The following is a 23,769-nucleotide window of genomic DNA, read 5'->3' on the forward strand; positions in this document are numbered from 1 at the left end:
TGACTATGATTATTCCATCTCCTACATAAGGTATGACAGGAGAAACTAAGAGAGACCAACAGGTATATTCCATGGAAAATCCTTGTGGTTTGACATTTTCCTGTGTTTTGCCTATTCTGTGGTGACGTAGCGCAGTGGTCCATGTTGTAACATAAGTGAAAAGTAGATGGGCAAAGTCTATGACAAGGAAAGCAGTCTCTGCTATTATCTCTGGTATTATCTGATTTGACCCAAAAGAAGAATTTGGCAAAGTATGTCACTTGGTTAACACTGATTTATCAGGAAATTGTAGATTTGCTTTACTCTACCTTACTAGCAGGACTATATTTTAGTATCTATTATTGCTATTGCTATTCCTATCCTCATAACAACCCTGCATGTTTGTTGGGAAATAGTTTATTCATCTATTTGACCTGTTGTTACTGCGTTATAGCAGCTGTTGTGTGCTATAAAGCAACGCGTCTAAATTTTGCTTTCATTTCATTTTCACACTTATTTTTTGAGGAAGTCTATAACATTTATTATTTGGCCTATATGAAGAGACTAGAGTTTAATAACAAAACAAACTCCAAGTCAAACACAGCCCTGCCTAGAGGATATGTCTTAGCCCAGAAGAGAGCTCCCTAAGGCTCATTGTAAACACCACAAAGATCAGTCAGCTGAGTCAAAACTGACAGTTTTACAAATGAACTAGGCTGCAAAAGCAGTGAGCTTCCTGGTCCCACAGACGGAGCAGTGAGGACTGTGATGTCAGCCTATGCACTCGCGTCAGGTGTGGACGCAGGCCAGCCCGTAGCTAGGTGTGTACCTGTGCCTCCTCAGAGCCGCTGTCTCTGTCCAGTTCCCCGATGTAGTACTGCTCCATCCAGCGCCGGGCGTTCTCCGAGTGCCGGTGTGGGGGCCCCTCTATCTCCCGGCTGATGTCCTTCCCCGACCGGCGCAGTATGAGCGCCTCGCCGCCCGGGTGCATCCTTAGGAAGTTGGTCACATCGTACACCCTGGTGCCCAAAAGTACCCAGCAGGAGTCCTTGGTGCAGTGGCGGGCCACCTCCCTCTCTGTGAAAAAGCGAGGGGACGTGGATGGAGACATCCTAGCAGAGGATCTGAGAGCCCACCTGGATAAAACCAAAATCCCGGGGAGACTGTGTCCTCCGGGCCGTGGAGCTGGCAAGAGTGACTTCAACTTCACAGTTCACACCCAGTCTGTGTAACTTCAGTATTGACGATAGCACGGGGAGGGGCGGGTTTCAGAGGCTTTTACGTTCACGGAGAGAGTGGGACAATAAGTCTACAACAGTATTACTGCAGGAAAGTAGCAGGCAGGTGTTTCTGTAGCTTATCAGTGAATTAGTGATTCTGATGCCATATGTTTAAGATACCGCTATCGTACATAAATGTGCTCAATTTACCTATAGATTATAAAAGGCTATCAAATAATTCAGTAAAATCCAATGAACCTTGAACGCATCTCCATGCACCTGTTGCGCTCATGGACGCGCTCCATCAGCAGGAGCCAGAATGCACCTGTCCGAAGAGAAGGTTTGCAGACATCTTACTTACACTTCCCAAAAAACACCGACTGGGGTACTTCCTGGATTGGGACCTGGAGAGGGATGTTCTTGTGGTGGGACTAGAAACTTCTTCGTGCAATGTCCGTTTAGAAAGTGAGAAGACAAACACTGAAGAAAGTAAACAGGCCTTAGTGAATGTATTTTTTGCACAGCTGTGATAAATGGTACCGGTTGTCAATGTCAATGCCTACAGTTCATGAAATCAAAAAGAAACCAAACCAAAAACTACCGACTCCGTCCCCTAACTCATGGAGACAAATATGTTTTTAGTTTTATGCCATACTGTGGAAGACAGTGGTCAAAGGAATGGCATGGCTCCTCCAGGAACTAAAAGTCAGGTTTCTGGAGATGCAAGCCCACTGAGAACTGCATCTTGTTCGGTGCAATAAACGCAACCAAATTAATAAAACATGCACTTATTTTAGCCTATTTTTGGCCAATAAGTGGCATACTGTCTGTGGCTTTAACTATGTCTGTGATATTCATATGGTCAATACACAGCGTGCAAAGGCCTTTCAGTGACGAATCAAAATGTATTTTCATTTGAAATGAAAACATATAGTCCCCACTGTTTCAGGAAATGATTAATAGACTTTTTAAACTTGTGACTTTTAAGTAGGCCTAAGCCGTTTTTACACTTACCCGCTGTATCCGCTTGGCCTAAATGTACAAATACATAAACATTTGCCGGTTTTGTTTTGGCGCAGTCTATAGGCTATTTGCTCCGCTCACGTTTATCTCCCTCAAACATAGCGTTGATCACATGATCTATTCTAGATAGTCTCCTGCTGTTTATCTAAGGTCACTTCAAAATGAATTTCTTATTTTCTCTTAAGACTGGCTTAACAAAAATGTAACCGAAGCCATACAACCTGTTGTCAAGTTATCAGAGAGCGACGTCTTGTGTCTAAATGTGGGCACATGCAGGCTGTGTGAGTCTATAGACTCAACACATAGACTCAACACATGCAGGCTGTGTGAGTCTATAGACTCAACACATAGACTCAACACATGCAGGCTGTGAGTCTATACACTCAACACATAGACTCAACACATGCAGGCTGTGTGAGTCTATACACTCAACACATAGACTCAACACATGCAGGCTGTGTGAGTCTATAGACTCAACACATAGACTCAACACATGCAGGCTGTGTGAGTCTATAGACTCAACACATAGACTCAACACATGCAGGCTGTGTGAGTCTATAGACTCAACACATGCAGGCTGTGTGAGTCTATACACTCAACACATAGACTCAACACATGCAGGCTGTGTGAGTCTATAGACTCAACACATAGACTCAACACATGCAGGCTGTGTGAGTCTATACACTCAACACATAGACTCAACACATGCAGGCTGTGTGAGTCTATACACTCAACACATAGACTCAACACATGCAGGCTGTGTGAGTCTATACACTCAACACATAGACTCAACACATGCAGGCTGTGTGAGTCTATACACTCAACACATAGACTCAACACATGCAGGCTGTGTGAGTCTATAGACTCAACACATAGACTCAACACATGCAGGCTGTGTGAGTCTATACACTCAACACATAGACTCAACACATGCAGGCTGTGTGAGTCTATACACTCAACACATAGACTCAACACATGCAGGCTGTGTGAGTCTATAGACTCAACACATAGACTCAACACATGCAGGCTGTGTGAGTCTATACACTCAACACATAGACTCAACACATGCAGGCTGTGTGAGTCTATAGACTCAACACATGCAGGCTGTGTGAGTCTATAGACTCAACACATGCAGGCTGTGTGAGTCAATACGCCAAAGCCTAATGTCAAAAAGGCATCCACTAATTTGATTCAGTTAAAAAGCTTTTGTGGTTAAAAAAGAAAGAAAAGAAAAGAAAAAAGGAAAGAAAAATCCAGCACCACCAGCAGGGGGTGCAACAGGACCAGGAGAGAGCTGAGCCAGGTCTTGTTCCAATTCAAACTCCTCTTCTCTGTAATCCCGCTGGAAATCTCTGGAAGAGAATTTGCTTCACCCGTTTTACTGAGGATCCATGGGACCAGATTTGTCCGTTTTCGGCCCAATGTTTTTCCCACAATGCACTGCACATAGGGCACGCACCGGGGGCCGCTGCCGTCTCCTCCGGGCGCACGGTGGATACAGCGTGGAAATCGATGCAATTAACGATCTAATGGTTTTATTTTTAACAGAAGTAAAAAATACCTACGCTAGATTTGCGTAAAAATAATATGGAAATCGGTTGCGTGCAATAAAATGATGTTTAGGCTCTGAAACATGTTCAGTAAAATGAGGTTTAGGCGTTTGAAACTTATTCAGTTCCCACTACGCATATTCTTTTCACAGCTCAAATCACAATGTATTTTCATTCGAAATGAAAACATATAGTCCACATGGTTCAGGAAATGATTAATAGACTATTCGTTTTTTTTAAACTTGTGACTTTTAAGTAGGCCTAAGCCGTTTTTACTCTTACCCGCTGTATCCGCTGGACATTGGCCTAAGTGTACAAATACATAACCATTTGCGGGTTTTGTTTTGGCGCAGTCTATAGGCTATTTGCTCCGCTCACGTTTATCTCCCTCAAACATAGCGCTGATCACATGATCAATTCTAGATAGTCTCCTGCTGTTTATCTAAAGTCACTTCAAAATGCATTTCTTATTTTCTCTTAAGACTGGCTTAATAAAAAGGTAAAAGGCGCTCATCTGTAGCCAATCCTCAGTCTATGCCATACAGCTGCTGTCAAGTTGTGTCTTGTGTCTAAATGTGTCCCAAAAGCTGAGAGCTGAGTGTGCTCTTGTCAACAACGTCCGTTCTCCAAGTCTGCATCTGCAGGTCTGTGGACTTAACAACACATCGAGTTAGTGTAGGCTACCTGCTACATTGCTACATTTTTTGATTACACCGAGTCTGTGCCATTATTATTTATCCTTAACCTCCTGAGACCCGAGCTCTTGCAGGACTTTTTTTGCAAAAACTATTAAGTGCTTGAACACATATATTTTGTGTTAAAAAACAAAATGAGAAACAATTGTACCTCTAGGAACAATGTGTCTCATTTGTGCTGCAGGAAGAAATATGCCTTTAAATAAAATAAAATAAAAAATAAAATAATAAAAAAATAAAAAATAATAATAAAAATAAATTAAAATACAGTAAAAAGTTAAAAATTATAATTAAAAATAAATTAAAATAAAATAAAAAAATAATAAAAATAAATAAATAATAAAAATAAATAAATAAAATAATAATAATAATTAAAATACAATAAAAAATAAAATAAATAATAATTAAAAATAAATAAAAACTTAATAAATATTCTAAACTCTTAGAAATATTCCAAATTGAACATGTTCTTGTTGCTGTTCTTCTAAAAATTTGCACTGTGGCCTAAACGACCCAAAATGTGTTGTCCACAGATGAGGACAGCAGGTCTCAGGAGGTTAAAAAAACAAACAAAAAAAAAAACAATCAGAGGTTATAATAATCCCCACAATGAATGCATGATCAGACCTGAATAAGAGAAAGATTTGTTGAATGTTCCTCCAGAGCCTTCTGTGTGTGTATGGGGGTGTGTGTGTGTGTGTGTGTGTGTGTGTATGTGTATATATATGTATATATATATATATATATATATATATATATATATATATATATATATATATATATATATATATATACACATATATATATCTTAGGTTTCCTCTAGGCAGGCTGACTCTTTCACACCAGATTAATATTAAGTGTAAACTCATCCTCTCTTGGCCCACAGTACAATGAGGTGAGCGTGAGTCTGTTGATGGTGTTTAGATCTTCTCCAGTGTCCTTTTGTTTTATCCCTATTGTCCTTCTTTTGTATTGTCCTCTTTTTCCCGACAGTGATGTAGGTAATGTGGTACTGTCCACTCATGCATCTCATGGACTTCACACTCATGCCAACCCCTCAGCTTTATTCAAGAATAAACCCCTGAAATCGTTTTTTTAATGTTCCAAAGTGAGCAAGGGGATATATACATTTTTGGGGTGGATTTGGATCTGTACAGAGATCCAAAATGTTTACATTACACTGCTCTCTTTATTCAACTACAACACAAACAGTGTAATTAAACACTGCAGGTCAAAATAGACTGGAGAAATCAGGTGCAGAAGATACCACAGTTACAGAGCATTTACCTCTAAATTTGAGATCACATGTAACCTTTTCCTGTAAAAAAAAAAAAAAAAAAGGCATTTTCAGTAGTGGACATGTATCAATAGCAATAACAGCTACAGTTGAATACATGTCAGATAGATTAGTTTAATGTCCTACTATGGGACATTCCAGGGAAAACAATAACATCTTCATGGAGACAAATAGGTCACTGGCCCTCCTCCACTAAAAATAAAAATGTTAAAGCTATCTTTTTGGTTCCTTTACCTTCCTGAATCTGAATTAATGCGTATTCTAAATATAACCAAGTACAAAGGAGGTGTTTAATAATGGACATTAGTGTTGGGTAGCCTGTGTGTGTTTGGCTGTGTGTGTTGGGGTGTGTGTGTGTGTGTGTGTGTGTGTGTGTGTGTGTGACCTCATCTGTTTCATTTCTGAGGTGGGTGGAGCCTCCTGTGTTTTCTTCACTCTGATTGGCTGAGGTTGTTGTCTGGTCATGTCTGTCAGTATAAAAAGTAGACTCTTCCTATACTTCAAAACATTTCACTATGGCATTTGTCGTTCCTGTAAGTATTTCTGCCTTCTTATTTTAACTTGCTTTTTTATTGTGGCTTATGATGGCAACAAATGCTTTTTATACAAATGCTTTTAGTGGGTGAGTAACATAGCATAACTTGGTTAGTGTATACCTGTTTTATTCTAAAGTACTTTTCTGTTAGGTATGGTCCAATATGGATGTTTTTGAGCCTGATATTTGCTTTTGCTGTTGTGGCTGATAACCGACATTTGCCTATAGTCTACCAATATTAAGCTTTAAAACTCAATAGCAAGGACCACAAATTTAGGTTTGGCTAAATTTTTACATTAAAACTGATAACTGGGGAACTCTACCAGTCACTAATAACCATTAGGTAACTCATTCCCATCATTTAGCTGGGCTTACTCTATGTCCTTGTTGTGTAGGCCATTAGAACGTGACAAGTTTGAAGTATAGATTGTTATGTTATGAAGCTTGCTGTGTGTGTGTGTGTGTGTGTGTGTGTGTGTGGGTGTGGGGGGGGGGGGGGGGGGGGGGGGGGTGCGCGCGCGCGCGTGTGTGTGTGTGTAAAAATTGTATGTGGTTACCACTGTGAATGAGTGCCACTGCTGTAAATGAATCTGCTGATAGTATTGAGACTGATCCTGCTCTGTCTGATACGCAGAATGGTTAAGACTGTAGACTTAATGCGTACGTTATATGTGTGGTTTAGCTTGAAATATCCAGGCACACAGCATCGTTAGATTAGACTAGTTTCAAAGAAGTACATGCATTTGTGTTGTTGCAAAGGTTAAACAGAATAATAGATGAACCTATCTGACATCCCCTAACCTGAGATCTTACATCTTGGTTCACAGTGTGCATCCTACTGTGGCCCCAGTAATGGGTATGGGAGACCGTCCAGAGGAGACTACCTGTCCATGTTCATGTACCGTGGACCACGCTTCACGCCCCAACCTCGCCTCTCCCACCATGACCCCGACATGACCCTGAGGCAGATCTGCCGCATGCTCAAGGTCATGAAACAGGTCAAAAAGAGGGAGAGGGCTGCTACTGCTGCAGCTGCGGCTGCCGCTACCGCCAGGTGAGTCAAACCCTGAGATCATAAGGTAAAATTATGTGGAACATTTGGGTAATTATTTTTTACTAATGCAGTGAAATCCATTTGGTTAAACCTAAAATGCCTCTCTCTATCCTCGCCACGTAAACTCCAGCATCTACAGCCAATCATTAATCAGCACTAGTGCAGCCTCTGCAGCTCAGTGAGTGAATGAGGCATAGCCTGTCCATTTACTGAGAAGAACTTGTATTTGTTCTCTCTCTGCAGGTTTAGGCACTGCCAACATTTTACAATAGTAAGGACAGGATACATGCAGTTCCTTTAATAAATAAATAATGTAATAAATATTAATGATTAAGATACACAATACCTTTTTAAATTCTGACAGACAAGTATAAAAGTGGATCTAATAAGCTGTACAGCCTTTAAGATATTACAACACTCAAGTGTGACACATGTCTGCTCTGTAACTTTCTGGTGTAAACAATGATTCCTAAATCACATTCACTTGCAGAGCAATCTCTAAGTGATATGTACAGATTCTTTATAAAGTGTGTATAAAGTGTCAGAGTATTCTGACTTTTATGCCCATCCATCAGGCTGATTATAGGTACATTATTGATGAGTTAATAAGAAGACCTTACTGGCCCTGTGAGTGGACTGTGATCACACTATGCCCTGCCAGGACAGGCCAGGGGAACAAGAGTTGCCTCTGAATAATTCACTCTCCTGTGAGCTCTTCTCATCTCTCTTTGTACTTGTCTCTGCAGGAAGCAGACCTCCATGGTCCAGGCTCCAGTTTCACCAGGATCTAAATGTGACAAGAGATGTGTACTGAGCTGTGTCCGATACAAGCGCAGTATAAAGCGCGCTGGCTGACAGTAGGCCCCCGTGGTCCCAAGATCCACAAGCTGCCCCTCGTACGGCGACATGGGAGGTCAACCTGCAACAAACATTGACACATTTTCTTGAACAAGAACAAGTAGAAGATAACCTTCTGATCTATTTTCTGTTTGTATAGTCTGAAAGAGTTATCAACACTATGGGTCACTTGTGGTGTTACAGAGAGTTCCTCATTTAGTTCCTCATGCATTCCACATTGTTTTAGTCTGGCCATGATTCATTGTGTTAGTGTAAATAACAATTAGCAGCACACCACATCTTTTTATGGAACTTTTAAATTTGTTTAAAAAAATGTTTGCTGTTTGTGCATATAACTAAATCAAATTGTGCAGTTTTAGACTGAAAGTAGCTGAAGTCTTGATATATTGGCTTCTGGAAATTTCTGCAGTATTTAAATATACAAACCTTCAAAATCAACGATTTTGTCGCTTCCTTTTGATCTCTACTGATATTTTGTTTCTCAGAAATATTTTTGTAATATAATACATTTTATCAAATCTAAACAGATCAGCTGATCAGCACTGAATATATTTAATATATAGTATGAACCTGCTGTACTGGATCAACAGTGTGTTTACTGTAATTAGCAGTCAGACATAAAGATTCTAATCTAAATGACAACAGTCCACTGTGGAAAGTCCAGCTCAGCTTTAGGACAGAGACCTGGACCCTGTGACCCAAGTTACTAGTGTTGGTCAGACAAGTTGTCTCTGCTCAATCTTTCATGGGCAGGATGTAAAAGGTCTATAGGCCCAAACTATGTGAGCATGGAGTTCAGGAGTCGGGTGGTAGAACAGGAAAACACAGCTCTGGTTTCCGTACAGCACTGGTTTCTGTACAGAACTGAAGCAGATACTTTAGCTGCTCGTTTACACACAATGACAACAGGAAACCAGACAGTGGGTGACCTGTAAAAGGCAATCCCTGTTCATATCAGAAATATATTTAGAAAATACATGTTTGAAATACTAATAATTTAGAAATCATATTCATTCATTATATTTCTTAATATGCACATTTATGGTGACAACATATATTAATTGAATCCTCCTCTACTGAACTGTTTATATGTATGATTATATGAGTGTGGAAGTACAAGAAAGGAATATGTTATACAGGGATTTTGTGCAACATGGAGGTCCTCCAATAGAGTCATTATTTATCATACAACCACAAAAGCATCAACCACTTTCAAAACTTTGCATATGATGGAATTGCTTTGTGCACTATACTAAAAGGAAAAAAAAAAAAAAAAATTATTTCAGATGCTATTTCAAGGTGCTCCATGTGAATTGTGTGTTTTTATGCCATTAATATATACATTTTAATCAAAATATCACTGGAAGCAAGTTTTAAAAGATATCACTTAAACCTGATCTTTTTGGTCAAGAATGTTGTCATCTCTTCCGGCTCACGTTATCAGGTAAAAATGTACAATACCATTGTTAAGGTTTAAAAAAAAAAAAAAAAGCAACTTGACACATTTTCATCTAAATAAAAATCATTTATTTTCATTAATATTATTATTATCATTGTCATTCTATCTAGAGAGTCCACCATGCCACTTTCTGAACTGGAGTAGTGCTAAGACATCAGTGTGTCTGTTGTGTACAAGAGGAGGAGGGGCTATAGGCGCACGCTCCTGTTCATTCTCCATGCTGATGCAAACCAAGACGACCAGAGAGACCAGGAAAAGAAGTATTGTCTTTAAAGTCCTTGTTGACCTACGTGAGACAGAGCTGGAAGAAAACCATTGAAGGAAAAGACATTCGGTACGAGGGCAGCTTCGAGCTCATTGGTCAGACTTGTAGACAGGGAACCAGGACAAACCAATCACAGACGGATACAGAGGAGGAGTGCGTGTTCACATGTCTGTGCTTAGACTGAGGTGTGTGAAGAAGTGTGTATCCATTTGTTCCATTGTCACTGTACACTTGTCAAAGTTACTGTCACAACTGGGTACAAAGTTGAGGTAACAGATGAACTTCTTGTCCTCTTCTGTAGAAAGAAACAATAATAATAATAATAACTAAATTAATAACCAATACTATCACAATATCACAATAATAATCTCACTTTTACAATAATACTGAAAGTGAAGCTCCTGAGCCTCTACACAGAGTTTCTACTTTTTCAAAGATGGTAACTGACAGAAACATGGCTGCAAATTTAACATTTCTGATCACTATCGTACAGACATGGTGAGTGAAGAGTCTTGTCCAAGAACAGTGCAGAACAGCATTTTTGCATACAACTTTCTGTCTCAAATGGGTGTGTGTATGCATGTGTATATGTATACATGAGGATTTGTGTGAGCGCCTGCTGTGTGCTATATGAAGAACAGATATCACATCTGCCATTTAGTGGGGAAAAAAAATGTATGAAAGTACAGATGTTTCAAAGTCAGAAATGAAGGAGATGAAGACATTAGGCAAATTATTGGATTCAGGAGTGAAAGCCACAAAGCCCTTCACCACATCATCATAGGGCAGTGCAAAAAGCAAGATTCTAACTGTCAACCTTTGGTTACAGGATGACTGCTCTACCACCTGATCCACTATCACTCTACCAACTGTTGCCCTATCACCCTACTGTCAATCAGACTGTTCAAAAAGCTTCTAACGAATCAAAATAAAATGTTTCTCTAAAATACTGAAAAGTCATGTCCAGCTAGCCAGGCTACTTTAAACTATAAGTGTGTCTTTGAGTGTTAATAAGGTAAAAACAAAACAAAATAACAACACTTTACCCATGTTTCATCGAGCTGTAGTGTTGCCACTGGAAACAATGTTGTTCTCAGAATTTGAAAGAGATTGCTCCTTCACCACTGGATCTGAAAAGGAACAATGAAGGCTGAAGAATATACTCATGTACTATGCATGTTGCTCTATAGTATAGTTCTTACAGAAGTAGGGGTGCTCCATGGCCTCTGTGGCGGTCAGTCTTTGTTGATGGTCGTATCGTAGCAGCTTGTCCAGTAGATCCAGAGCCTCAGGGCTGACCAGGTGCTGGTTCTCCGTCTGCACAAACTGTTCCCACCTCTTCCTGCTCTGTCTACAATAGAAAAAAAATTACATTATTTTCTACATTTGCTGCCATACATCAGTATATCAGGCTAATGTTTTTACTGTTAATACAATATGTGCATGTATTGTGGGTATTTTAGTAACACTTACTGTCCAAGTAGGTCCTTGAAGCGTGGGTCCAGTTCAATGTGGTATTTTCGTAGGTAACCAAAAAGCTCATCTGTTCCTAGCACTTTGGCAATACGCACCAGCTGTGAATAAATAAAATGCATGACTGAATTTGAGAAGCAATTTGTGTTGTTTTGATACTCAAAGCCAATTCTCTCTTTGTTCTCAAAATAAATTATGTTGTTTGCATAAGTAAGGGGCCATACTTGATCATAGTTATCTTGCCCATGGAAGAAAGGCTCCTTCTGAAAGATCATACTGGCCAACATGCAGCCCAAACTCCACATGTCTAGACTGTAGTCATACATCTGTAACACATCAAAAACACAAGACACATGACAATAAAATTAGATAAGACAGATGTGATATAATGAGCTTGGAAAAATCATATTTTCTCTAGAATCCAATTTTACCTGATAGTCCACCAGCAGCTCGGGGCCTTTGAAGTATCTAGAGGCAACTCTGACATTGTATTCCTGGGATGGGTGGTAGAACTCCGCCAAACCCCAGTCTATAAGGCGTAGCTATGAAAAACACACCAATATAAGCCTAAAAAATGCTTTAACAACCTAATGAAGTTACCAGCTCCAAAATATATAATAACAATTTAAATTATGCATTTAGATTTTTATTTGCATAATACTGACACTAATACTTCATTTCTTGTGATTTAAAAATGTCTGGTACAGAACAGATTACAATAAATGCTTAGGAAGATGAACTAATGCATGTCTGCTGCCCTCTACTGGCAAAAGCTACAAAAATCCCCAAAAATAAAACTGTAAATTCATTAAATCACATTGCAGTGACTAAAACTGAAAATGCCTCATGGTGGAAACATAAGAAGATAAAATTAGCTGAAAGAGTACGTTGGTGTTTCAATAAAAAACGATGGAGTTTCGCCTACCTTTCTTAACTGGTGGTCGATCATCACATTGTGAGGTTTGACGTCTCGATGCATGATTCCCATGCTGTGACAGTAGTCCAGGGCCTTACAGAAACAGACAGGTGCATTGTTAATAAGTATGTAATAATGGAGATGGAGTGTGCCTAGTTACTAGTTCTAGTTAGTCTGCATGCAATAAAGCTAGAGAAATGCAACTTGAATTTGATTCAATCAATCAACCAAAACGGATCACTGTCAGTTTTGGTTAATCATCAAAAGTTGTTTGTTAAAAAAACTAAGATGGGAAAACAAGAGTTCAGATAGTCAATGTGGAGATTTCTGATGCTGTATTGGGGACCTAATTGCTTATCTGCAACCAGTTTATGATATTAAACAGCTAAAGCCTAAATGGGTGCACATATATCAAGTATTCAGTTTCACCTTCAGTAGTTCATACATGTAGAAACGAATATCATAATCTGTCAACTTCTGGTACAGCTCCTGTGGGAATAATAAGCATACATAAAAGTTAATACTGGAATATATTTATCTTTATAGTCTATTCAATTCTTGTCCTCCTGATTGATTTCTAAGACACACCTGGCCCACATGAGCAGAGCTAGCATGCAGCACAGAGCAAATTGTATTGTACCTTAAAGTCTGTGTTGTTGATGCATTCAAAGACGAGAGCTGGAGTTCTAGACTGGAGAGCCACCGCAGAAAGACACAGAAGAGTTTAAATCACAAACAGGATGTAATTGATTACTGATTCACTCCTTTATTTTTGGCCAGAGAACTTTGATTTTACAACAGATCATCACCACAAGCAATACAAAACTTAATTTTAGAACTATAAAAATATTATAGCCTTCAGTGCAGTGCATTGTATTGTGTTCTAAATCAGAAATTTGCAATGGCCTATATTCTACTTCTGTATTTTCAGAACTGGAAGCTCTTTAACATGCAGACTGGTTCCACCACAGCTTGATGTGTGGAGGAGGCGCTAAAAATACTCAGAGCAAAAAATATGGAGCTTGAGGAATGCCCACATTCAACTAGAATGAACTAGCTCATTAGACAGGGTTAAAAGCGATTAATGTATTTTGGTTGGCATTAAGAAACAAGAAATTGTTTTGTGTTTCTTTAAGATGATACACACCTTCAAAGTGATCTAATGAGGAAAATTATACAAAGCACTAAACACCAAGATATCAAAATTACACATCATTACATGCAAAGATAAATTTGCCTGGGCAGCCAAAACTACATGCTTTTTCCTACACTTTTCAAAGACATCTAGTGTGGTACAGGTCCTGCCTCTACAAGTTCTGATGGGCATGATTTAGAATTAACCATTCAGAGAAATGCAAGGTCTACTCTGTTTCAAAACAACATGGAAATTTAAGAATAAAAACCAAAGGAAAAGAAAGTGCTTGTGCACTGGATACAAGCTTTACTTGTCTTTGAACTTTTTTTCTGTTGAGTCAGCAGTCAAAAGTCCAAAAGTTTCTCTCAGTTTGAAAATACCTAATGTATGTAGATGGCATAGTGTCACGTAAAACTCACCACGGGGTCTTTAACTGTGTCCACCAGACGGATGATGTTGGTTCCTCCTCTCAGGTTTTCTAGGATTTTAATCTCTCGTTTTATCTTCTTCTTTTTTACTGGCTGTTTTAAAACACCACACACACACAAACACGCACACCCCACAGAGGGTTAAATGTAGGGATGTCAAAATGTGTGAGGGAGGCCCTGAGCTGCCTCGTGTAGAAGCTGCTGATTTGGCTGCTACAGCATCCGTCTGTCAATCTCTGCACACACTGGAGCATTTGGGAGGGCCAAGGTTACTTTATCAACATGCCTGACAGGTAATTTGAAACTGCCTTTGTCTAACAGCTAAGCTAACTGGCATGTCTACGGCACGACAAACATTGTGGCAAAGCATAATCCATAGATTATCTAAATATATGACTGTATTCTTGATAGTAACAGCTGAAACAGCAGAAGTGACAAGAATGGGCGCCTTTTTCAATTACAGAAATGTAGCTAGCAGCATGATGTTTAAAAGTTATTAAAATGCATAGATTATTGCATTGTAACTGCAGGCAGCAGTATTCTTGAGATACTTTGCCTTTCTACCAAATGAATCCAAATAAATGAACTAGATTGAACATTACATACCTTTAGGATTTTAACCACCACTTTCTCGTTGTTTGTGATGTTTATGGCCTCAAATACTTCACTGTACTTCCCTCTGCCCAGTTTTCGAACCAGCTGGTAGTCTTCCTGGTTGCTATAGGGACAAACAGAAGAGCAAACGTGTGAATGTGACAAAAAAGGAAATATTCCTGGTTACAATGTGCAGTTAACAGTGGTAGTCACTGAGTAAAAGCACTTGTGATCAAGCAGAGAAAGTGTTTGAAATCTCAAACTAGAGGTTAATTCAGTCAAATGAAGACAGGACACAGGAGACTGACATGAGCAGCTCAAGTGTAAGACGGCCACTAGACTTTAAACACTGTGCCATCACAGATATTATATCAATCCATCTGTGCCAGCTCTTAACAGTGACTTGGTTCTTAACATGCATTGATACATTTCATCTTTTGGTTTTCAATAAACTTAATTTTCAATTACCAGTTGAAGAGCAAACAATAATACAAAATATCTATCTAGATGCAAAACAATGCTTTCACGTGAAACTTGTCACTGCACTTAAGGATAAAGTGTCAAGAACAGATCTCAGACAGTCACTACAACATCCAACCGGCACAAAGTGGCTAATACAACAACAGCAGCCTGATGAGCACTGGCAGAGTAGGCAACACTTCATCTCACAGTCAACTAAACTACACTGTATAGTTTTCATATTTATGCATAACTATCGGTCAAATAAAAATAGTACTTACTTCCAGTTAGGTACGTGGGCCTCGTAGTCCCAGTACTCCCGGCTTTTCAACGTATTGACATCAGCGTAAACACGGGACTTACTACCAGCCACCGGACCCGGCATGGCGAGTGCCTGGGGCGCAGTGGGCGTTCAGGGGGGCACTTTCACACACTGGCACAGAGGCTGGAGAAACGAAACGAATAACGGGGTCTGTGTGGGTATACGTTAGAGGAGAAATAAAACTAGCCTCCTTCTACAGCCCAAAGGAGACAACGATAGACAGCCAAAGAAAGATTCAACACTGGAATCTCCGCAGAGTAGGATTCTTGGTCACAACCAAATCAGTCCAGTGGGGCTTTTACTAAAGAGTTTATAGCAAATATAACCAGGACGAGGAAGTAGAACCGCCGAGGTAGAGAAAATATAGACCCTAAGAAGGCCACGAAAGAAGAGAAAAATTGGGTTGTTGCCCTGAAAATCCGGAGTCCCGTAAATGAAACGTAAAAAGTCATATATAACTAGAAGATGGAGAGCTCCTTGGTGGTCCGACGTTAGCTATCAATCAAGGGCTGATGAGAAGGATGGAAGCGGGGGTCGAGCAGCAGCAGAGGGGGTGGAGTAGCCAAGAGATCGATGTTGTTAGCTAATGTTAGCCAGCAAAGCTACTTGAGAGCGGAGATGTCGCACAGACGGAGAGCGCTCATCGGCAGAGCCCGCTTCATTTGCGGTTGATTGTGGGGGGAGAGCAGAGCCACGGGGGTCTGGATACAGCAGCCGGGAGTGGGGCCCGTATTCGGGGGTTTCTGTACAACAGACCACCCGGTCGTAAGCGTAGGAAAAGGGAAGCGAATTACGATTGAACAGGAGCGAGCTCCCCGGAAGTGAACCTGAACCAACGGCTGAGTGCACCCCACAGCATGACCATAGCGCCCTCTTGCGATGAGAGAATTTAGTGTGAAATTGTAGAAGTCCGTTGCATTCATGGAAGTACAAGATCAAAATATGCATGTGTACAGTGTCCAAATGATACTGTATTGCATTGGGCTTTGGTGATACTTTTGTGTACAGGTGGTGCCAGGTCCTTAGAGAAATTTCTTCTACAATTAAAGGTAATATTGTTAATACATTAAATGAATTACATCGTGCTTTTCTGTAAAACAGTTTGAATTACTTGGTCCTCTACATTCCCTTTGCAGAGTTAGGAAGACTTTATCTAAAGGTATACTATGACTTATTAAAAAAAAAAAAGAGAAAATATTATCTACATATGAAAAGGTTTATTTTTAATGCCATGTGTCACCGAATGCTACATCAGATCATCTTGAATACACATTCTGCACAAACTTTCAAAATTACAATGTCTTCTTTTCCGAAATGACTCATATATAGAATTTAAGAAAAAAAAAAAAAAGTTTTGTAGAAAAAATAAAAATAAATTAAATAGGGCACAAGCAAATGGAAACCAGTTTTATAGAAGAGAGCACAAGAACTAACACAGAAGGCATGCAGGACGTCTCGGGTGAACTGTGAACATGGCAGAAGGTGTTTGGGACAAGTGTACTGGTGTCATCATAGAGCAGTAACGTCATCTATGAGCCACTGCTTACTGTTATGCCCTCTGTAATATCAAGACAACCGTGGTGTTGGGCACTGTCAGTGTCTCTTGGTTTTAAACTAACATTTATAGAACATTATTAAACATAGTTCTTATTAGTTAGAACTCAATACTTGTAACCAATTATATTAGCACCCATTAATACACATACTTCAAGAATAAACAAGTTAATATATTTGTAAAGACACCATGCTGGTATATGCAGGGTAAAGCATGGGCCAATATACTGACTTTTGATCTGTTTGTCCTAAATATATCAATGTAAACACTTATTTAACTGGATTAGAATGCTAGCAAAATCTTGTAACTAGATCATTTGTGAATCTGAATCAATGACATTTGAATAATACCTTTAAATCATAGTTATGGACAGAAATCAAAGGGCACAGAGTTCCAGGACAGTGTTAAAAAGACTAATGCCAACTTTCTGTGTGATATAAATATAATAAAACACTGCAAATGGACATGAAACAGTTAAAAGGGAGGGGGCAGAACAAATCACAGAGTAGGTAAATAATATATGTAAAAATCTTCACCATTCGGACAAGGTTAGCTTCATTCATAAAAAAACTACTAGGCTAAATACTACACACAACAGCAAAATGTCTCAAAGGTCAGCATCCTCTGTGCAGGGTGCCTCTGTTAAGTTATACTGACAATTAGAGGACTTCAACTTATAACAAGGACTTCAGAGAAAGGGGTCTTTAAAACATTTCTTTGATCATTCACTTAAGACCAGATACATTCACACGCACGCACCCCCCCCCCCCCACACACACACTCTTCCTTGAAATTCCTGGAATAAAGACAAAACAAACTAAACAAAAGCTCTTGTTAAAATATTTGGCGAATGCAGGAATACAAAGAGTGTGTAATACATAAGAAAAAAAAAAGTTGATTCATTTTTGGAAGTGGACAAGTCTCAGCTCAAATCAACAGTATTTACAGGAGTGTTACAACCTCCATGCTCATGCGTGCCTGTTATGTAATTACACATCAGCGCAGTTACATATCCTGCCTGTACTTGATATTTATAGTGTTTTGGTGAATGCAGTTAAATGAGCTGCCCTTTGTGCACTATGGCAGAGGGTCAACCACCTGTTTGTCTCCAAAATGCTGCAGCTTATTCCACTCCTTGGACAAGTTAAAAAATAAACTGGAAAAAAAAGTATTTTTTAGCAATCAAAAAAACCTATAGTTCAACAAATGCAAGGTAAAATAAATGGCATACTGTGGAACATTTCAGGCAATGAAAAAAACATCTCAATGGAGACAAAAAAGATGGCACAACTCCCCAATTGAAAAGTTACATAGTTCAGCTTTAAATCTATATTGATTTTTGTAAAAGCAACGTTTACCCATGCCGTTAGGAAAATATTTCATTGTAGAATATGTGTTCTTTGTTCCAATAGGATGAAAGTGAAAATGTACTGTCATTCTACTAATACTTAAATAAAGAGTAGTGGAGTTGTGAAGAGATATGGTGATAATGAAATATGGTCATTATAAAACATAGTAAAGCATGCATTAGGATATCATTGAGTGGACATGGCCTTTAGTAATCAGTTGTAACTTATGGTTGCCAGAAGCTGACACCAGAGAAGCAAAGTTAAAAAGGACGAATGAACCAAGCTGAAATGTTGAAACAAACAGTGCAACTGTAATATCGGTTTAGATACAAAAGATCTTACAGAAGAGACTAAATTAAAAAATATTTTACTGGACTAAATACTAGGCTAAACATTACCAGATCTAAATACATAAAACTGTACAAGCCAACTCAGTTACACCTCTGTCTCTCTGAGGGCAGTTACAGACACTGGGACACAGGGTAACCACCGCCATCTGCTGTGTGCTGCACTGTGTGGTCTTGCAAAGAGTTGATGTCACTAAAGCGCTCCCCACACCACACACACTTGAACTGGCCCTCTCTGGTGTGAGTGCTGGTGTGTTTGTTGAGGTGTTCACGTTGCTTGAAACACTTGTTACAGTGGTCGCACTTGTAGGGCTTCTCCCCGGTGTGTACACGTTTGTGTCTGTTCAGGTCAGATGAGTATTTGAAACGTTTCTCACAGTCTGGACACTTGAGTGGCTTCTCTCGTGACGGGTCACATCGGTGCTGCACAAAGTCTGAGGAGGACACGAAACGCCGGTCACAGAGCGAACACTTCAGTGGCTTCTCCTGACAGTGAGAGTTCTGATGCCGCTGTAGTGTGGAGCTCTTCTTGTAGCCTTTACCACAGACGTCACATTTGTATGGTTTGTCAGGGGAGCTGACAGGGGACTCGCCACACTTGTGTCTGAGCAAATCACCTGACTGGCTGAACTCTTTCTGGCAGGAGCCACATTTGAACAGGTTGTCCATACCATGGACATGTTGATGATAGAGGAGGTGAGAGGGCTGCATAAAGCACTTGTCACACAGGTTACATTTGAACGGTCGATCTGTGGGGTCTTGATGTGAGCGTCTGTGACGCACCAGAGCATATTGCTGCTTGAAGCTCATCTGACACTCGTCACAGTGGAAAGGCCGCTCCTCTGAGTGTGTGCGCTCGTGCTGACGAAGATCAGAGGGGCGCTTGAACCCTTTGCCACAAGTCGCACAGCGAAAGGGCCGTGAACCCTGTGGGTGGCATGGGTGGTGAAGGAGCTCTGCTGACTCTTTAAAGTGCAGCTCACATAAGTTGCATTTGAACAAGTGCTCTCCAGAGTGGACATACATGTGACGAACCAGGTGGGAGCGGTGTTTAAAACTCTTCTCACAAACCGCACATTTGAATGGCCTCTCATTGCTATGGGTCCGCTGGTGATGTTGTAGGTGTGATGACTGGCTGAATGCTTTATCACATATATCACATTTAAAAGGCTTTTCTCCCGTGTGAACACGCTCGTGTCGTGTCAGTTCAGACAAATGTTTGAAGCCCTTCTGACACACAGAGCACTTGTATGGTCTGTCCCGGGCTGAGGGGAAAGGAAGAATGGAAGAGCTACTGCTGGCTGAACAATCGCGACTAGAATGATGAGCATGTTTTTTTGAAGTAGATGGTGTAGCACTGTCAGAGGAACTGGGTCTATAGGTTTTCTCACAAATGGAGCACTTCATGGGGTTACTGCTGTTATGAGAAGAGTGATGCTGTGCAAGAGATGTTAGTAAAGAGAAACCCATTTTACACACCCCGCAAACAAAAGGTTTCTGCTCCACCTGAACACACTGATGTTCTAGCAAATCAGTAGCTTGATGGAAGATCTTCAGGCACTGTGTACACTGGAAGGATCGATCCTGCGTGACTACACACTGGTGCTCATGAGGATTGGAAAGGTGAGAGATATCATGTCCACATGCCCCACACTTGTTTCCTGCTTCCCCCTGAAGAGTAGACCGCTGAGGCTGGGCTGGGTGCTGCCTCTGCTGCTGCTGCTGCTGCTGCTGCTGCTGCTGTTGCTGCTGTTGCTGCTGTTGCTGCTGCTGCCGCTGATGTCCATGCCGTTGTCCATGCTGCTGTTCTCCATTGATTTGTTGACTGTGCTGGCTGCTGTGCTGGCTGCTGTGCTGGTTGTGCTGAGACGGAGGTGGCTGTTGAGGTACAGATGGAGCATCTTGCTGAAGAACTATACCATACACAGCACAACCCAATGGGTTCTCTGCTCCTGGGGGAATAGTGTGAACCACTTGAGGTGGGGCAACAGAATGTTGCTGCCAGGCCTCTGTCATACGGCTTCGACTGTAAGGATTCAGCTTAGCAGAAGACGCAGCCCAACTAAAAGAGGTACAAAAAGCAAAAAATTAGGTGCTGTGAACACGGGTGTTCTGTTCAATATTAAAAAAAAAAACACTAAAGTTTTAAAACTTACTCCATTTTATTAGTTGAGATGAGTGTATAAGTGTAACTTCAACTTATGCTGGATGATCAATGATACCTGAATAGACAAAAGATACGGATGGTTCAAAAAATTATATGGTACAGTATAATCAGTGACCAAAACACAAAAATACATTGAAATACAATTTTATCTTATGCGCGAATTCTCAATCAACACATACAGAGGGCGTGTTATCAAAACATTTAATGACTATGAACGTAATAAAAAGATGAGTTTGTTTGTAATTAAGGGGGCAAATGTTGACATAGTTTGATATTCGCGGCAAAAGTTGTACAACGACATCTGCGCATCTTAGATTTTATATCTCGTTAACTTGACACGTTAGCTAGCTAAGCTAACATAGCCTTATGCTAGGAAAACCACAGAAACGACAGAGAAGGAGCTGACATAAATTGACGATCCCGTATGAATAATAAAGTTAACCTCCGTTCTCTGGCTAACAAATAGAGATAGTAAAATAGACAAATATACCAGCGTAATCACAAGAGTAGACAAAAATCCCAGTGCCTCTCGCGGGTCTGCCGTGCAGGGTCCCCCTACATCCGCATACAGCCTGTGCGACGATGCGATGCTCCCTTGTTCAAGCGATGCGGCTCCAGGGACTGTACATTCAAAGCTGTTGTTTCCCCATCGCCACCCTTCACCACATAGCATAACAATCTCATCTTAGGTGTATCCTTAACGATTCTATGAGATTCTCTTGGTGACTCAATTCATCACGCGTCAAATTCAGTTACAAATTGCTTGATAGCATTATGCTAACAACAGCGCCTTGCCCGCACGCATGGAGCATGAATAAATCAAAGTTAATTGATAATTGGCATGAGTGATTTCGCACTATATTGTATAGTGCACGCACCACTCGATAAAAAAAATCACACACTTGTATATAAGGAAAGAGAAAGAAAGGTATTAGACGCGTCATTAGATTTAAGGTTGATTCGTTTTCAGATAGTATACAACTAGCTAAATTATGAACGCATAGGTTGTTCGTATGAAAATGTAATTTAATTTGTCTCAAACTTAAACGGTACAGACTAAGCAATTTTACAACCAACTCACTGTCTGTTTATCTTGGAACGAAATTTTTTGTCATTGTTTCAAGGGGACACGTTTATGCAGAGTACCGGTTGTTTATAGTGTAGACATGGATCTAGAGGAGTTTAGATCCATGGTTTAGACCCATGGTTTAGACATACGCCTCACGAGCCTAGTCATAAAATACTGCGTTCATACTTAAACTTATTTGATTACCAGATACTGTAATTATTTATGGGAACATTTGACTTGTCGAGGACATGCTAGTGGTCTACAGCAGCAGCTCAGACGAGGAAGGGGACTCTTCAGTAAATACGAGAAGCCAGGAAGATGGTGAAAATGCATATCCAGATAAAAAGAGACCTAAAATAGAACAACTGTCAACAAAAACTAAGTAAGTGGGGTTTTTTGGGGTTTTTTTTTAAAGGTCTTTGTCCGATATATATGTCATACATCAAAATAACGTAACTATTATTAACACAACAGTGTTTCAGAATAGGCAATATACATTTAGAATACAATATAAATACAAGGTATAACTTAAAATTTAACAGAAAATGAATGGACATCATAGAGATGGTGACCTAAGGAGGCTATATAACCTAGTAATGAAAATCTAAGAGCTGTTTTAAGCACATTTAATGTGTTGTATCTCTGGCAGGTTACCTGTCCCTCATTGTGTCCTGAACATGTTTCCTGAAGAGTTGGACCCACAGACTGAAGACAGCTCACTCCATGGTGGACGTATCCGCTCTTTTAAACATGAACAGGGAAACTGGGTGACTTATGTTTATTTGCCTTGTAAGCCCATAGTACACATTGCACCTTTTTCATCTTAATTATTCTTCTATGTGACACCATCTCATTGTCATTAGACAACCCTGAGGAGGAATTCACTGACTTACTGGATGAGTTTGTGTCACTTGCAAAATGCCATGGCATAGATTTGAGGCCACAGGAGGAGTTTCATCTCAGTCTCTCACAGACGGTGGTGCTGAGATATCACTGGATTCAACCATTCACACAGAATCTTAAGGCAAGCCTGGTGCACTGTAGAAGGTGAGAGCTGTAGCTGCTATCATGGACCCAAGACATTTTATTTGAGAAGAATGGAGCTATTCTATAAAATATTTGTGAGATGATCAATTTAATTACAATTAGAACGCTTATTTTGACTGATTTTTATCAGGTTCATGTGCTCAGCAGAGAGGCTCAAAGTCTACTGTAATGCTGAGAAGACAAGGTTTGTAAACTCATCCTTACTGGAGATAGATCACTTTTAAATAATATTGACAGTTATAAGAATTTCCTTGGAGATTGTCTTTTTTATTTTCTCTAGAACATTTATTGGTGTAGAAGTGTCAACAGGGAATAATGAACTATTGGACCTTATCAAAGTAGTGGACAAAACAATGGCAGATTTTGGATTGAATACTTTTTACAAAGTAAGTTATTGTTACTTTACAAATCCTTTAAGCATCTTAACCATATTTATGTTAGATTTTTGCTTATGTGCTCAAGGATCCTTCTTTCCATGTGAGCCTAGCCTGGTGTATTGGAGACCTAAAAGCACAGATAAATGGCTTTCTGAAGGAACTTCAGGTATTGAGATATTCAGCTAATACTAATAAGACAAGAAACAGTGTTATAAAATAAAATACTGTATGCCTACTGTATGCTGAAGAGTAGATGGTAATGTTTTTTATTTTTTTTATTTTCAGAGCATAATGGACAAACAAGAAGATGGTCCCTGTACCCTAAATTTGAACTGTGTGGAACTTCGATGCCGGACAGGAAATAAAGTTTTCTGCTTTCCATTGAGTCCTGAAAAGTAGTGGATAAAGTACTATTTTTTTAATAAATGAAATAAAGTTTTTAGTACAACAGACCAAATATGTTTTTGCGAAACGTTTGAGAGGGCACGCTGAGGGGACTATGTCTCTTGGCTGGTGAGGGAACACCTTGGCACCCCCCTGGGAGAGCTGGAAGAAGTTTGTGTGGAAAAGGAAGTCATGGCATTTCTGCTTAAGCT

General features: G+C 39.9%; 4 protein-coding genes across 4 annotated transcripts in view; 1 reads left to right on the plus strand and 3 right to left on the minus strand.

Moving 5' to 3' along the window:
- fa2h (fatty acid 2-hydroxylase) overlaps window positions 1-1,211 on the minus strand; it is a 29,332-nt gene extending 28,121 nt beyond the window's left edge. Inside the window, exon 1 of the mRNA XM_033968159.2 lies at window positions 809-1,211. Within this exon, the coding sequence (XP_033824050.1) occupies window positions 809-1,090 (282 nt within the window). The 5' untranslated portion in view covers window positions 1,091-1,211. The remainder of the gene's footprint in view (window positions 1-808) is intronic.
- Window positions 1,212-9,715: 8,504 nt separating this feature from the next.
- On the minus strand, window positions 9,716-16,113 carry csnk2a2b (casein kinase 2, alpha prime polypeptide b). Its single transcript, XM_033967864.2, has 12 exons — window positions 15,222-16,113; window positions 14,494-14,605; window positions 13,879-13,980; window positions 12,965-13,015; window positions 12,754-12,813; window positions 12,334-12,417; window positions 11,840-11,950; window positions 11,633-11,734; window positions 11,409-11,509; window positions 11,138-11,286; window positions 10,982-11,065; window positions 9,716-10,230 (listed from the first exon to the last, which is right to left on the minus strand). The coding sequence occupies exons 1-11, from the start codon at window positions 15,323-15,325 to the stop codon at window positions 10,989-10,991; spliced, it is 1,053 nt and encodes a 350-aa protein (XP_033823755.1). The 5' UTR covers window positions 15,326-16,113; the 3' UTR covers window positions 9,716-10,230; window positions 10,982-10,988.
- Window positions 16,114-18,452: 2,339 nt separating this feature from the next.
- znf319b (zinc finger protein 319b) lies at window positions 18,453-21,780 on the minus strand. The gene is made up of 3 exons (XM_033968182.2): window positions 21,171-21,780; window positions 20,670-20,735; window positions 18,453-20,575 (listed from the first exon to the last, which is right to left on the minus strand). Exons 2-3 carry the CDS (start codon window positions 20,672-20,674, stop codon window positions 18,628-18,630), a joined length of 1,953 nt encoding a protein of 650 aa, XP_033824073.1. The 5' UTR covers window positions 20,675-20,735; window positions 21,171-21,780; the 3' UTR covers window positions 18,453-18,627.
- Window positions 21,701-23,627, plus strand: usb1 (U6 snRNA biogenesis 1). The gene is made up of 7 exons (XM_033967978.2): window positions 21,701-22,131; window positions 22,399-22,538; window positions 22,613-22,796; window positions 22,927-22,980; window positions 23,077-23,182; window positions 23,259-23,339; window positions 23,459-23,627. Exons 1-7 carry the CDS (start codon window positions 21,998-22,000, stop codon window positions 23,570-23,572), a joined length of 813 nt encoding a protein of 270 aa, XP_033823869.1. The 5' UTR covers window positions 21,701-21,997; the 3' UTR covers window positions 23,573-23,627.
- Window positions 23,628-23,769: the final 142 nt, after the last annotated feature.

The sequence above is a fragment of the Periophthalmus magnuspinnatus genome, chromosome 6 (genome assembly GCF_009829125.3).
Source record: "Periophthalmus magnuspinnatus isolate fPerMag1 chromosome 6, fPerMag1.2.pri, whole genome shotgun sequence".
NCBI lineage: Eukaryota > Metazoa > Chordata > Actinopteri > Gobiiformes > Gobiidae > Periophthalmus > Periophthalmus magnuspinnatus.